Source organism: Juglans regia, chromosome 13, assembly GCF_001411555.2.
Source record: "Juglans regia cultivar Chandler chromosome 13, Walnut 2.0, whole genome shotgun sequence".
NCBI classification, from domain to species: Eukaryota; Viridiplantae; Streptophyta; class Magnoliopsida; order Fagales; family Juglandaceae; genus Juglans; species Juglans regia.
Window position 1 is genome coordinate 4756888 of NC_049913.1, and position 14208 is coordinate 4771095.

The following is a 14208-nucleotide window of genomic DNA, read 5'->3' on the forward strand; positions in this document are numbered from 1 at the left end:
CGCAGTTTTGGTGCCAAACCAACGTTGTACCGACGTTGTTAGATGATACTCAAAACTGGTCGATTGGGGGAGAGAAAGCTGATAGTCTTGATCTCGACGTGCATCGATGTGGTTCTTTAGTCTGTCGTCGGCATCTCTACGACAGAGGAGAAAAGCCGCATCGTCTGTCATGAGTCTAAGAAGAAAAGTAGCAGAGAAGAAAACATAAGAGTGAGGAAGATGAAGATGTGAAAGAAGAATAAAATGAGGGCTGTTTATTAATCCCATTAAGTCAAATGGCGTCGTTCCATTATTTTTTTCCTATTTCTAAACCCTAAAACGACGTCGTTTCACTCAAATGTCATTTTTGTATAGGTATATATATATATATATATTTATATAAAAGGAAAACCTATGTCAGCTGGTTCGTTTATCCTTGGTTCAAACTAGTGCCGAATCGGTTGATATTGATTTTGATAAAATATTGTCACCGCCTACCGATTCCCTACTGGTTCCCTTTTTTAGCGGCTGGTCTGAGTCGATGTCGATCGGTTTTGCCAGTTTTTGTACAGCCCTATGGTCAGGTACCCAAATTCTTACTGGGGTGAATGGTTTCGTCCTGCAGGCACCAACGCAGCAACATTTTCTCGTTTATTTTTACAATTATTCTCATCTCATCTCATCTAATCATTCAAATAAATTTGGATAGTGAGACAATAATTTTTTATTTTAGATGAAAGTTTAAAATATTATTTTTTAATATTATTATTATTTTGAAATTTGAAAAAATTGAATTAAGATTTGAAAAAATTAAATTGTTTATTATATTTTGTATGAAAATTTGAAAAAATTGTAATAATAAGATGATAATTTTGTATCTCATCCTACTTGTCAAACAATTCAAGTAATATGTTTGGCAAGTGAGATGAGACATAAAATTTTATTCTCATCTCATCTCATCATCATAATTTTTTTAAATTCTCACATAAAATATAATAAATAATTCAATTTTTTCCAATCTCAATTCAATTTTTTCAAATACTAAAACAATAATAATATTACAAAATAATATTTTACTCTTTCATCCAAAACTAAAAATTCTCATCTCACTATTCAAGCATATCTTGAAAACATACTTTTCAGTCTTCTGCAACCAAATACACGAAAAAAATCCCAAATATAAATCTTATATTTTGATGATTTTGTTGGTACAATCACATCAACAAAAATGGTGAACGAATAAAGAACGTCACAGATTTTGTTTCTCCGAGTCTGCAACGATACAAAGTCCCAGTCAGATGGGAATAACTCCGGTAGGCAGATGGTGAAAAAATGGAAGAAGATTTCTATACACTCTAATTTTCTACATTTTTTATACAGTTGCAATAAGAGAGACTAAAAGCTACTTTCCACATTCTCAGGAAGAACAAATGAATTATACATAGCCATGGCAAAGCCACCAGTGTGATCTAGCCAATCTTGGAAAGGATCTCAATACTTTCAGCTTCATCAACACCAACACGATAACCATACACTCACAAATATGGATAGAGAAGATGTATCAATTAACATTCTATATATGTTGTGGAATACTCATCTTCTCATGAACCTCACGAACAAGATTCCGCAGCTCGGGGAAAACTGATATGAGTATTAGTTCTAGTATCGAATGTGCAAGGTACTTCACACAGATAGAAGACTGCAATTTACAACAAACCATATTCAAATTCTTGGCGATGAACAAAAAGTATAAAACAAAGATTAAAAAAATTATAGAAAGAACCGGTATCGAGAAGGGATCAGAGCTGCTTAACCTGAGTGAAATAATAAATGTCCCCCGCACAACGCCTGTACCGCGTAGGACCAATCAAACTGACTAAAGCTGTTGGAGCTCCATCTGAAGAAAAAAAAAAAAGTGGAGGCTATTGTCAACTCATTACTTCCTTGTCAAGCTTGCTAAGAGTAGTTTGCCTATTTCCTAATATCTAGAACTTTTTTTATGATTGTAGGTCCTTCAACATGATATCAGAGCCTGTTGGGATCCCCAGGGAAGTCTCTTCCTTGTAACATGTACACTGCCCACATTTCTCCTAGTAGCTTGATTAACATAAATGGTCCTCTTCCAAGAAATCACGTAGATAGAACAAACCACACAAGAGAAAAAGTCACAAGTCCCATGAATCTATGAATGCTCATGTACGATGTGATACATACATATAACTCCCATATTCTCGGTTATTGTCAATTTTTAGTCCTATATTTCTTTTAGTGATGTCTGGATATTCCTCCCTCAATTGCTTGAAAAATGAAATATGATATTACAAAAAAAGACTAACTTCTAAACTATAACAATGACCTCATAATTTGAGATCTTAAATTCTACAAATCTCAGGTGTTAAAAACCTACTTGTGCTAAGAGGCCTATAGTAAAATCCTAGGGACTAACAACAAACAATAGCTTAAAGAAGACAAAACGCATTGTGCATTCAAATATTTTCCCATGGAGTATGGACATATCCCAAAAGATCTCATTCATTACTTGGTCCCATTCACGTAGAAATAGTCTGAAAAAACAATATACAGTCACACATTTAGATTCTCAAGCCTGAGACAAGCAGTCAGCTTTCACAGCACCAAATATCGAATGGCTGTTAAGAAGTCTGGAATTTTTTTTTTTTTCTTTTTGACAAGTAAAATGGAGACAGAAACAAGTGCAAAACATAAACGGGAAAAAATAAGAATCATAGCCTGAAAAAATAAGGAAACTATCTCAAAATAAATCGACCACAAGTCCCATGATAAAGGTAACATGTCACAACTGAATGACTTCAAAAGAACACCAATCAAATGCTTAAAAGAGAGCGTTACCCACCAAATAACATTTTCTTGACATTGCTTGCTCTGCGAGTGGCCTCAAACTGTTGTTCAAAAGACAACAAGGTAGAGGCTTTACTGCCACCAAATTGATTTGTAGCTTGAAAAGGCTTTTTATTAGCTTCAGAATCATTGTCATTACTCTGAGCGTTCCCTACTCTTCGGAAGAATGTGCCATCAGGCCAGAGAACCTAAAAGAAAACATAAAAAGATTTGCATATGGCTTTTCATATTTATCTGCTGTGTCCATCCAATTGCAACTGTTTTTCTATAACAAATAAATTTTTTGATAAGTTACAATAACTTAAAGAATTAATTACTGCAATCGAGGCAAGCCACTCGCTTGAAACCAAATCAAGTTTCAAGAAAAGCAGAAAGTTACAGCGTCTTTTTTTGACAATCAATTACGATGCTAAGGGTGGAAGCTCAACTAGAGGGAAGTCTAAAGGGAGGGCATTGTGAAGACGGGAAACAAGGGGTTGGGGTCAGGCTTGGTGTATTTTGGGTTGTTTTTCACGGACGTTTTGGGTTATTAAGGGTTTTCTATTATGGGTAAGGTGTTCTTTTGTATACATCAGTATACTTGGTTACTCCTTTTGATATATATATATATATATATATATATAATATTTTTACTTATAAAAAAAAAAAAAGTTACAATAACAAATGATTTTATCGAGGCACAGAAAACTTTAAGATCATAATGTGAAGAAGGAGTGCATGTAATCACTTGTTCTCTCATCTCTGCGTAGCTAAAAAGTAATCTAATTTCAGCTTTAAAAAAAGCCTCGTATGTGGTTAATTGCACATTATATTTAAAAAGAAAAAGGGATAAATGATGAAAAGAGAAAAATATCTGACGGAATTATATACTTCAATCACCTTAAGAAAAAAGTCCTAAAAGTTATATTCTAATAATCCAAAAAAAAATCAACGTGTTCTGCATGCATGAAATGGTCAAGACATTCTACCTCTTCAAATGTCAAGGATCAGCATACTTATCACTTTTTAAACCATTAGTTCTATTGACCAATCTACATTCTACAGCATTCAATTTGTGTACAAACTTTCAGTTTTAAATGTTTTAATCTGCAGATTTAAAGTCTAGACTGGGAAGTTGATAAAATAAAAAACTTTAGCATAATTTTGAGTCTCAGAGATGCCATCAATTGTAATGTCGCAATTCTGATGCCACTCCATTTACTTTCCATAACCTAACCTTTCCAAACATACCACTGTGTTTCCTTCAGTGTACCCATGTGGATACTTGACTGCAGGCCTCATGTTCTATGCTGATTCAGAGTATCAGATGACTACAGATATAGATCCCTATAACATCAGTATTAGCATCCCAGAATCACGATTATAGTCATATATACTATATGTATGAAAAAGGTTCAGATTATTTTTTTGATAATTAAAAAAAAAAGGTTCAGATTATTCCTTGAAGAATCTCTAGATATGATTGTCCATTGAGCAAGTTTCGATAATTCATTGGCAGATGGTGATGTATAACTAAATGATATACATGCAGGAAATGATGTTATATGCATTAAATATCTGGAGCAACAGACCTTAGAGATCAAAACCAGGTCATGCACCCATCATTTTACCAGATAAGCTTATCATTAGTATTGCCGGGGGGAGGTTGAGGTTGAAAAACAAACATGTAATATGTTTACATTCTATGTGATTTCAGTCGTTGATTTCTTTAAATTTTCACATGGCAAGAGACTTCCAAAGTATGAAGCTTTTGCTATGAAACAAGACAGAAACATGTCAGTGTGTAACAAGCATAAACCCGCCAAATAAACAGAAAGTAGACAAAAGGCACCCAAAAAAGAGAAAAAAATTAATCCAAAATTGAGAACAATGAAGGCGAATGAACCTGAAGAGCCAAGAGAATGAAAAGTAAACATCAGGCTCTTACAGTCTCATGTAATGCATGGCATGCTTTATTTGCACATGCAGCTCCAAATGCTGAGTTCATAAACATCTATACAGAAAAATGATGACATTTATTTTTGGTTCAATCCTTACATCTTGAACCCACTGAATCCCTTGAGCAATAATGTCATCTCTCCGCAGCCAATGAATCTGCCTCAAGAGCCAGTCATCAATTGCATCTTGCATTATTAACTGTAAAACTTGTTTCGATATCCAAAAGACCTGTCTTCTGCATTGCCCATAGGAAGTTTTATGGATCATTAAGTTATGGTAATCAAACAAATGATAGCATTATGGCGTGTTATAATCTTTAATACAATTACATCAGTCTAAAAGACCAACTTTGGATGAAGGGCTAAATGATAGACATAAGAACCCTTAAAAGTTATAGATGAGTTTTTACAAACAGGAAGTATAACAACAAAATGGTCATGCTTGGGAGCAAGATGAATGATTTTTTAGGAGATAATGATAAAAGAAATACCCACACCAGCCAATTGTTTCTAAAATAATACAAAATATGTAATAAAGGATCAGTTGAAAGTATTTATCAGGTAAAAAAGTTGAAATTATAAACTGAAGGGGAAAAAAATCACATCCTCTGGCAAGAAAATAGCAGGGGTGAAAATCATGCATGAGCTTGACTCCATGGTAATACGACTGAGTTAAAAATAAAATTGTCATTAAGGCATAATATTGCTCACCTCAGCCAGCCTCTTCTCTTGAGCTGAAATATATTGTCAACTAGATTCAACAGAGGAACACTTAAATTTGTCGGAGTCCACTGCAACAAAATCCGACCATAAAAAAACCGTAGAGTTTTAAATGCAAAAACAAGTACATGCGAAAACTAGTTGGGTACAGGAACTTAAGATACATAATACACGATACACAAGGTATCTTTTTTCTGATTAGTAAAAATTTATTAATATCAATAGGCGTAGCCAAGTACATTGGATGAGGATACACAAGGTATCTTGACAGTCAGATGCGACATGTGAATGAAAAAGGAAATGAACTCAGCTAAAGTCATGATACCTCATGTGGCATTCCAACTGGGTCCTCCAAATGATCCAAGATTAATGGGAGACTTGCTGCTGGAAATCCACCCTGGCGTGTTCCAGATTTTGCGGCTAAATCATGTCTCTTCTCAGAACTGAAGTTTAAAGGCTCTTTGGCATGTTCGATTGTCTGAGGTGGAAAACTTTTTGAGTTCAGTTCATTGTCAGAATGCCACCCATTGGCGTTTGCACGATTAACTTCCTCTTGACCGTCATTTTCATCCTCGTGCCCTTCATAATTATCATGAGAGCTATTCGAGGTTCCCACAGTATTATGACTTGATACATGTCTATTTATCACATTTGCATTCCCAGACAAGTTCTGGACAAATGTTGAAGAAGAGGCTTCGTTAGAGGGTGATGGAACAACAACTTTAGGCCTTAAGCCATCTGAAACCCCTTTGAACTGGCGTACAATGTCATCCACCGCATCATCCACATTAACTGTTTAAGTTGTAAAAATTAAAAACTAAAAGAAGTATGTAGAAAGATAATGATAAGCAAAGGAAAAATGGTCATAGCATCCAAATAGATCAGGATCAACATGTAGTTAATTTATAATACAAACAATTATCATCACAAACAACTACAGAAACCATCCATTTCGGGTTAAAGAAATATTGAAGGTAAGGTATTATGTTTTTTTCCCCTAATGAAATATCTACTAAGAAAATAAAATGAGAATCTGATGTTCACACAAGGGCTCCCCCTCGAACAAGTGAACAGAAAGTGAAAGAAAAGCACAAATTTGCACAGCTAATCAGCCTCTCTCACTGATAGATGGTTCATACAATCCAGGATAATGTATCTAAAATTTATCTGAAACTACACGAAGAGATAGCAAAATTCCTTTTTCTTTTGACAAGTAAAAAATTAGATAAAAAATTCTCATTTCCAGAAAAGCAAGAACCAAAAGCACATAAAGTTTTTTTTTTATGCCAAAAGCAAATAACGAGCTAGACTGAAAAAAATAAAATAAATAACCACAAGTAACAGCCAATTTTACAAATAGAAGGAAAACATCCATGGATATATGGCAAGTAATAAATGGGGAGTGAAAGGCGTAGAGTAGCACATCGGAACATAAATCATTATTATCCTGCCTACTATATCATTTTTAAGACCTGAGTCTTAAGTCTTTCTGCATCTCATGGATGCTATTAATCTTAAGGACTTGAGCTGTTTGGTTGGCAAGGGCCATTCTTGTATACAACATATATCTTTGGGTTCTGCCATTCCCTTTAATTTTGGTAATGACAAGTGTACTAGCAAGACAACCACTGACAGCAATTTTTTAATGACAATGACTACTTATATTTTACCACTTGATAAAACTCGAATCCAATTTCCCAGAGTGATAACTAAGATATCCATCAGCAGTCAATCAACTTGCACGGCACCCAAGCCGTATAACAATCCAACAAGCAATTCAGAAACGTAACAGATAATACCATCAGCATACATTTGCATGCCACCACATAAAAATGATTACAACCTAGACAAAGGAACAGCCAGGGTGAAGCAAAAACCAAGAAGAAAAACCACGTACCTGCCAGGGTTCTCATCACTGAGGAAGCTTTTCCGAAAGCGTAATTCTTCATAAAAGAATGTGTTTTTAAAAGGTTTAGATATCAGCAGGTTATTCAAATATGTGTGCCCACAAAAATGCATGTAACAAATCTCAAGAAGATGCACACCTTTGAGGAAACACTCAAAAAATCCCACACTTCATGCTGTTCAGCAACATTAGCAATTGACAAGAGATCCTGGGAAAGACTGCAGAATCAGGCAACAGAATCATGTACAAGAGAGCAGTAAAACAAAACAACAAAGAAGGGGCTACATATTACTTGCAGATATTTATCAAGCTGAACGCATCGCTGATGAACAAAAGTATCATCTGTGTTTGATGAGAATATCCTTTTAGGAGGCAAATGCAACATATAATTAGGGATGTCTTTAAGATGTCGATGCAATCGCTCGAAATTCCTGTATCTGCAGACCATAAAAATACTAAGTCACGAGAACGATTAAACCCAAAGGAAAATCCAGACATGGATGGAGGGAAAATCCAGATACGGATGGAGCGATAATAACTTGAAACTAATAAAACAATGTAGTAACAACATTAAAATTAGAAAAGATGAAAATGCAACCTTCTTTTGACAAAACAAGTCTTATTTTCTGCATCTGTCACCCCAATTGTATAAACTGCAAAAGATTTTGACCCAAGTTTCTCAAAATATGCTCCCATAACCTGTAGAGACAGAACCGGACAACACAAGTTAGACTAGAGTAAGCATTTATATATATATATATATATCAACTAATGCAATATTATTAAAATACGCAAGGGGGCAACCCTAGTACTTAAGAAGTATAAGGAAACGTCCAATAGAGTAAGCATTTACATCACAAAGACAGGAAATCATCTCAATTTACATAGTCGATCTCCTGATGATTGTCCTGGCAGCTCATATTATAAAGTTGTACATCACGTGGTGTTTACAGGAAAAGAATGCTCACCTGGCACTTGAGCTTGGGAACTTGTTGTGCCTTGCTGTGAAGCACCATATCCGAAGCACTCCTACCACTATGCCTGCCAAAATTGGGGCCGTAGAACTCTGAAATAATGAGCCCTTTACATTCTCCAGTTAATTTTGATTCTGTATCAGGTTGGGCTATCAAAGCAGAAGTGCTATTTGATCTCTTAAGCCGATGTTTATTAGCATCAGTTGCAAGAATACTAGTATGCTCTAATTTATCAACAAGATTCCCTCCCTCAAAATACAATTCCCTGTTGGGCTCTTGAGAGAAGTCTTCCCCAGTTTTTCTCTCATCACTTACTAGATCATCAAAATGCAGTCCTTGCCTTACCTTCTCTATTGCTATCTCATTTGTTGCTAGAGGCATTTTGTGTCTGTTGACTAACATTTCCTTTCCCAGATCTTTACTAAATATGGCACCATTTATTCCAGAAGCCTTTACTAGAGGATCTTGAAAACCTGATTTAATATCCTTCTGCTCTTTCTTTTTATAATTTCTTCCTTTTGTCCACATGTTCTCAAGATTTTCAGGTAAAAGAACTTCAGTTATTCTCTGGGTCGCAGCCTCCAGCATTCCTGCCCAATCAGCAGACTGGTAATTCATAGGATTTTCTGTGTTATATTTAAAAAATGTTTCCATTTGATTGTCAATTCTAGTCAAAGTCATATCAGACCCTTGATTAGAGGATGAATATTCCCACAAGGTAGAATCATCATCACGTAAACCCCCTGCTGTGAGAGGATGAATGTGAGTATGAGTTGCTGCATTGATTGACTGATAACTACCTTCCCAAATAAGGCTGTCATCTTTAGCAGCAAGTAAAAGGTATTCGATCAATTCATTGATGTAGCTGATACATACGCACACACAAATGTATATAAGCATAAATCAGATGCCAAGGAATTTAATATATATTCTACATAACCACTGAAAATTCTATGATAACGAATAATCCCTGCATTTCTAAAGAAAAAGGCTGAAAGCACCATGACGTATGTAATATTACAAATTGGTTTACAGAACAGAGATTAAAAAAAATGCTTAAAAACAACAAATTGCTCCTCTTTTTTTTTTTTTTGGGGCTCTTTGAATACTACTGACTGTAAAATATTGAATGAATCATTCAAGAAACTTACCCAGGGGTTGCAAAATTCATAACTGGTTGCATAACCAAGCAAGTTATAAGTTCCCGAGCAATAGATCGAATCAAAGGAGAATGAACTTCTCGTGGTCTTAGTACCACAGCTAGCACTCCACCTATTAGCTGTTGAAGAACCTGCAACAAGATATAAAGCATCAAGTGGATTCAAAAGATAAAATCGAAGAATAAAATGTTTTTCCATCAGAACTCTCCACTCACACCTTGTACTCACTCTCAGGAGATATCAATGCAGGATGAAGCTCCTTAGAAGCCCTTAGATGGTGTTTCAATCTCTCGTCTCTCTCCTCAGAAGACAGTGTTGCCATAACTTCAACACCTATAGCAGCTTGGTTTCTTCTGAAGAGGTCCAAGTGATCCCCTATTAAGTCAACTATATCCCTGAAACATTAGATTCATTTAATTCTAAAATTCAAGCATCCAGCTCTTTTGTCCCCTGAAAAGTTTCTTAATGACTCAGATTCTTTTGTTGTACCAGAAAAGGAAAGCAAGAAGAAAAAATACCTTGTATTCATTAAAAAAATACCTTGTCAGCAAGTCAACAAGGTTTAACTCTTTAACCCTTCCAGAGATTTCACCCAGAGCATCCATGATTATGGCATGTATATGGTCTGGGAACTCCCTGTCTGGAGTAATTTCTGAATACCACATATCCACTACAAAATCTTTTAATATTTTATCAATAAAACCATTCATTGCAGCCTCGACAATAGGAGAATCAATTTTCCTTTTCCATTTTGGCGGGGCAGGCGTAGAATAAAGGCGTGAATCATTTGCTGACAACTGTTTCTTCTCCAAATGAGATAAGTATGATCGTAGATGAACTGATCGAACTTTCCAATGGAAATCTACCTCATTAAGAAGAATGCGTAGTGCATAAACAAACAGAATTGATATGGGTACATTCATCCAAATTGACTTACTTGTATCTGCGTGGAAAAAGACAGTTGATAACCGACAACAGACACTACATCAGCGGCAGAAAAAATATAAGTTATATGTGACCAAGCAAAAAAATAACTAAATAATTGTTCCCTTCCAATTTGCACGAATATATCAAAAACCAAACAGAGGATTAGATACTAATTCTTGATTCCAGTCATAAAGTAGTAAAATAAATTTAAAATGGGATGAAAATTACATGTTTCCACATCGGTTGAAAGTTCCTGCATAAAGCTTGCAGTATTTGATACACGGAAAAGCAAGATCAATAACAAAGAATTCTAAAACATTGTAAAATAAAGGCACGATAGTGTTTAGCTTAGCATTATACGTAGCCAGAAGCAATACGCAAATCGCGGTAAAGCCAAATTCACGCACTTACGCGTTAAGAAGTAGGAAACTGCGAAGATACACAGGGCCCACCAGACCGTTCGAAATTTAGCCTCCTCAATTAGATCCTGAATGGTCTCCATCGGCTTCATCCTATCAAAACTCTAGAAAATTCTAAAAATCCGAGTCGCGCAAAACTAAAGATTTGAAATCGCGGGAATTGAAGAATCCCAAACCGGCTGCATCAAATTCAATCAGGGACGCCCCCCGGTAGGGTTTTGGTGGGTGAATTTCTTAGGTCCTCGAGAGCAACGGCAAATTGAATTTCTGAACAATGGAGAGAAGGGGTTTCAATGGGTGGGTCGTTCCCTTCGGTCGTCTTACTTTCTTCCTCAGTTGATCTATGGAGAGTGGGAGGGGTACAGTACAAACGGCTTTTTTGCCAGCTCAGCGTGCAGAGAAATTGTTGTATTTTGTGACGGAGCTTTATTACACAACCTCCACCACACTTCACACTCCACATTTTTTTAAATTTTTTAAATTTTTAATATTTTTTTTAAATTTTTTTTTGAGTTTATTCTTTTTAAATTATTTCAAATTTTTTATTCATTATTCATATAATAAATATTTAATAAAAAAAAATAATAAAAATTAAAAATAATGTGGAGTGTGGAAGTTGTGTGAATAGTAAGAGGTTGAGTAGATTTTTTGTTTGTGACGATCATGAATGATATCATTCCATATTTTCTTATATCTGTTTAACGATATCTAAAACATCATTTTAAATGGAAAATTTTATATGCAACGCTATCATTTTATTTTTATTTAAATAATACAAAAGCCACCGACGGGAGCTCGGGAGCTGGTTAGAGCTCTCAATAGTGTATTTTATGTGATTTTTTTTATTTTATATATATATATATTTTAATACTTTTAAATATTTAAAAAAAATTATAACATTATTTAATCACAAAATAAAAAACAAATCTCAACAGTCCCAACGGAAAGATTAGTATTGTTCTTTTCATTTTACTATTATCATGATTTGTTATTTAATAATTTTTTATCACCTATAAATAATAAATATATCACATCTTAATTAATAGAATGAAAATAAAATGAAAATATTCTTATAACATTATTCTGTTTAAATAATCACTATAGTCTAAAGCAATAATGTCTGCCCAAAACAATAGAAAAAGTTGGCTGTGTTTACCTTATAAGTAGCAGTGCCACTTTGACAAACGGGTTGAGTTTGGTGTAAATGGTTCAGTTTAATTTGGTTTTGGATAAAATTGAGATCGAATCAGTATGTATTGGTTTTGTATTTTTAATAACTGATTCCATACCGGTTATCTCCTAAATTAGTACTTCCGGTCTTACCAATTCCGATCCAGTTCGATTTTCAATTTTAATATACTATATTATATAATATATATATATAATAGTATATTATAATATATAATGTAGTGATATATTATAGTATATTATAATATATAGTGATATAGTATTAGTATAACTATTAATACGCACTATATAATATTAGTATAATTATTAATACAATAGACTATAATGATGTAAAATTTTAATATTATATTAATTAATAATTTATCATATAATACAAAACTATTTTATATATAATTATATATTATATATAAAAATTATATAAAATATAAAAAATTATAATATATATATGAACCGGTCCGGTTTTAAAAAAAGAAAAACCGGAACCGGACCGATTTTGACCGATTTTAAGAAAATAAAATCGATACCGAACCGAACCAAACTCGATACCAGACCAAACCCACCGATTCGTCAATTTTTTTGTACACCTCTATTATTGAGGAACGTGGATAGACAAGGAGACCCTGTTCATATATATATCGATGCCAAAAAGAAAAAATTACAATGTCAACCAACAAATTTAAGGTGGCCATGCCCAAATACAAATCTGGGTGGAGACAAGTTGGAAGACTATCAGCACACCTCTAGCTCTCTACCTTTTCTAGCTAGAGCAGCTCCCCTTCAAAAACCCAAACCAGAGGAGGGGGATTAGAGGTTCGACTTCTCTCTCCCTCCTCCCTCTTCCCACTTATCTCTAGGGCTTTTTTTTTCTTTTTCTTTTTTTCAAGTAGGGCAAAATGCCAATATGTTGTTCTCTAGAGTTCGGCGATCACCACGCACCCCACCACAAGATTTCCAAGGCATTGATCATTCAGACGGGTGAAGATTCTCATCAAACGGAGCAGAGCGTGAGCCACACACACGGTCCAAAGTGTGTGTGTGACATCCACGTGCCACTGCAAGGGAAGCTCTACTGCTGCTACGCGCAACATTTATGGGACTAGGGCCATCAGTTTATTCAGACTCAATTGTTGGTTGTACTTCCAGGGTGAGGTTGAAAATGTGGATCTATAACTTTCCAAACTGTATTTTGCTATTTTTCCATGTATCATCTACGTTTTTTGTTATTTATTTTGTTTTAGGTTAATAATAAAAAAGAAATGGTCGCTTGGACATTTTGTCCATAGAGTGAAAGTCCTCCCCTCTTTTAGAGGGTGGAGTTTGAAATTTCTACTTTAGACAAAGTGAGGTCTCTCAGACAATCTGTTTATAGAGAGTTATAAAAGTTAAGACCATACAAAGAGTACACGAAGACATGTTATAATGATTTAATATGATATTTGATCAGAGTGACATTTTCACTGAAGTACACGAAGACATGTTTTAATGGTTTCTTTCTTTTTGCTGAAGTTAGTTTGGAATCATGTTTCTAGGATACCTGTCCTTTCATATGGGCTGATTCTCTAATATGTGGTGATTGTGGCTAAATGGAGGTTATTAAGTAAGATTGCCATAATCACTCACAAGTCAAACAACAAGTATCAAGCCAACAATCAAGCTGTCAACGATACTCTGCTATCACTGCAAATCAAAACTGATTGTATATTCATTGTCGTGATCTTTGTAATTCTTGTAACCGTTGCAATTATTTCCTAAAATAGGTTTGTATGCCTCTGTATATATTACATTTTGAATAGTCAATGAATAGTGTGGGAAAATCCTTTTTCAAACTTGTCGTGTAATATTCTATATGGCAACTCTCAAGAAAGATCCATTGAGAACTAAACACAGAGTAAAACAATAACCATGGCAAACCCCAGGAGCTAGAACATTACCAAGCCACAAAAAAACTCTGGAAGAAACATACTAACTCTGACCGAGCAGTACTGCAGAGCATATATCTTGTGGGATGCAGTGCATGCAAATGGTAAACCCCAAATCAGACCCTAAAAATCCCCTATAAACTTCAAAAAGATCTTCATAGATGTTAAGCCCCAAATTACTCAATCCTAACATTCTCTCCAT

General features: G+C 34.7%; 1 protein-coding gene across 3 annotated transcripts; it reads right to left on the bottom strand.

Annotated features, from left to right (window-relative positions):
* Positions 1 to 1149: 1149 nt before the first annotated feature.
* Positions 1150 to 11294, bottom strand: LOC109010235. Of its 3 annotated transcripts, XM_035684584.1 has the most exons (16): positions 10892 to 11293; positions 10094 to 10496; positions 9771 to 9948; positions 9545 to 9684; positions 9194 to 9258; positions 8388 to 8983; positions 8018 to 8118; positions 7712 to 7856; positions 7559 to 7627; positions 7411 to 7456; positions 5839 to 6305; positions 5505 to 5584; positions 4894 to 5029; positions 2852 to 3044; positions 1794 to 1876; positions 1150 to 1678 (listed from the first exon to the last, which is right to left on the bottom strand). In XM_035684584.1, exons 1-16 carry the CDS (start codon positions 10989 to 10991, stop codon positions 1553 to 1555), a joined length of 2928 nt encoding a protein of 975 aa, XP_035540477.1. In that variant the 5' UTR covers positions 10992 to 11293; the 3' UTR covers positions 1150 to 1552. The 3 variants fall into 3 exon arrangements, with proteins under 3 accessions (XP_035540477.1, XP_018846548.1, XP_018846552.1); XM_018991003.2 differs by having other exon boundaries at positions 8388 to 9258; positions 10892 to 11294; XM_018991007.2 differs by lacking the exon at positions 10892 to 11293 and having other exon boundaries at positions 8388 to 9258; positions 10072 to 10183.
* Positions 11295 to 14208: the final 2914 nt, after the last annotated feature.

Bases quoted from the DNA above. Each gene is read 5' to 3' on its own strand.
- LOC109010235 (XM_018991003.2), bottom strand. From the start codon at position 10,991: ATGAAGCCGATGGAGACCATTCAGGATCTAATTGAGGAGGCTAAATTT. The intron at 10,497-10,891 runs GTAAGTGCGTGA...TTTTCCACGCAG, and splicing joins AGTTTCCTACTTCTTAACGC to ATACAAGTAAGTCAATTTGG. The intron at 6,306-7,410 runs GTACGTGGTTTT...CAACTTAAACAG, and splicing joins AGTGATGAGAACCCTGGCAG to TTAATGTGGATGATGCGGTG.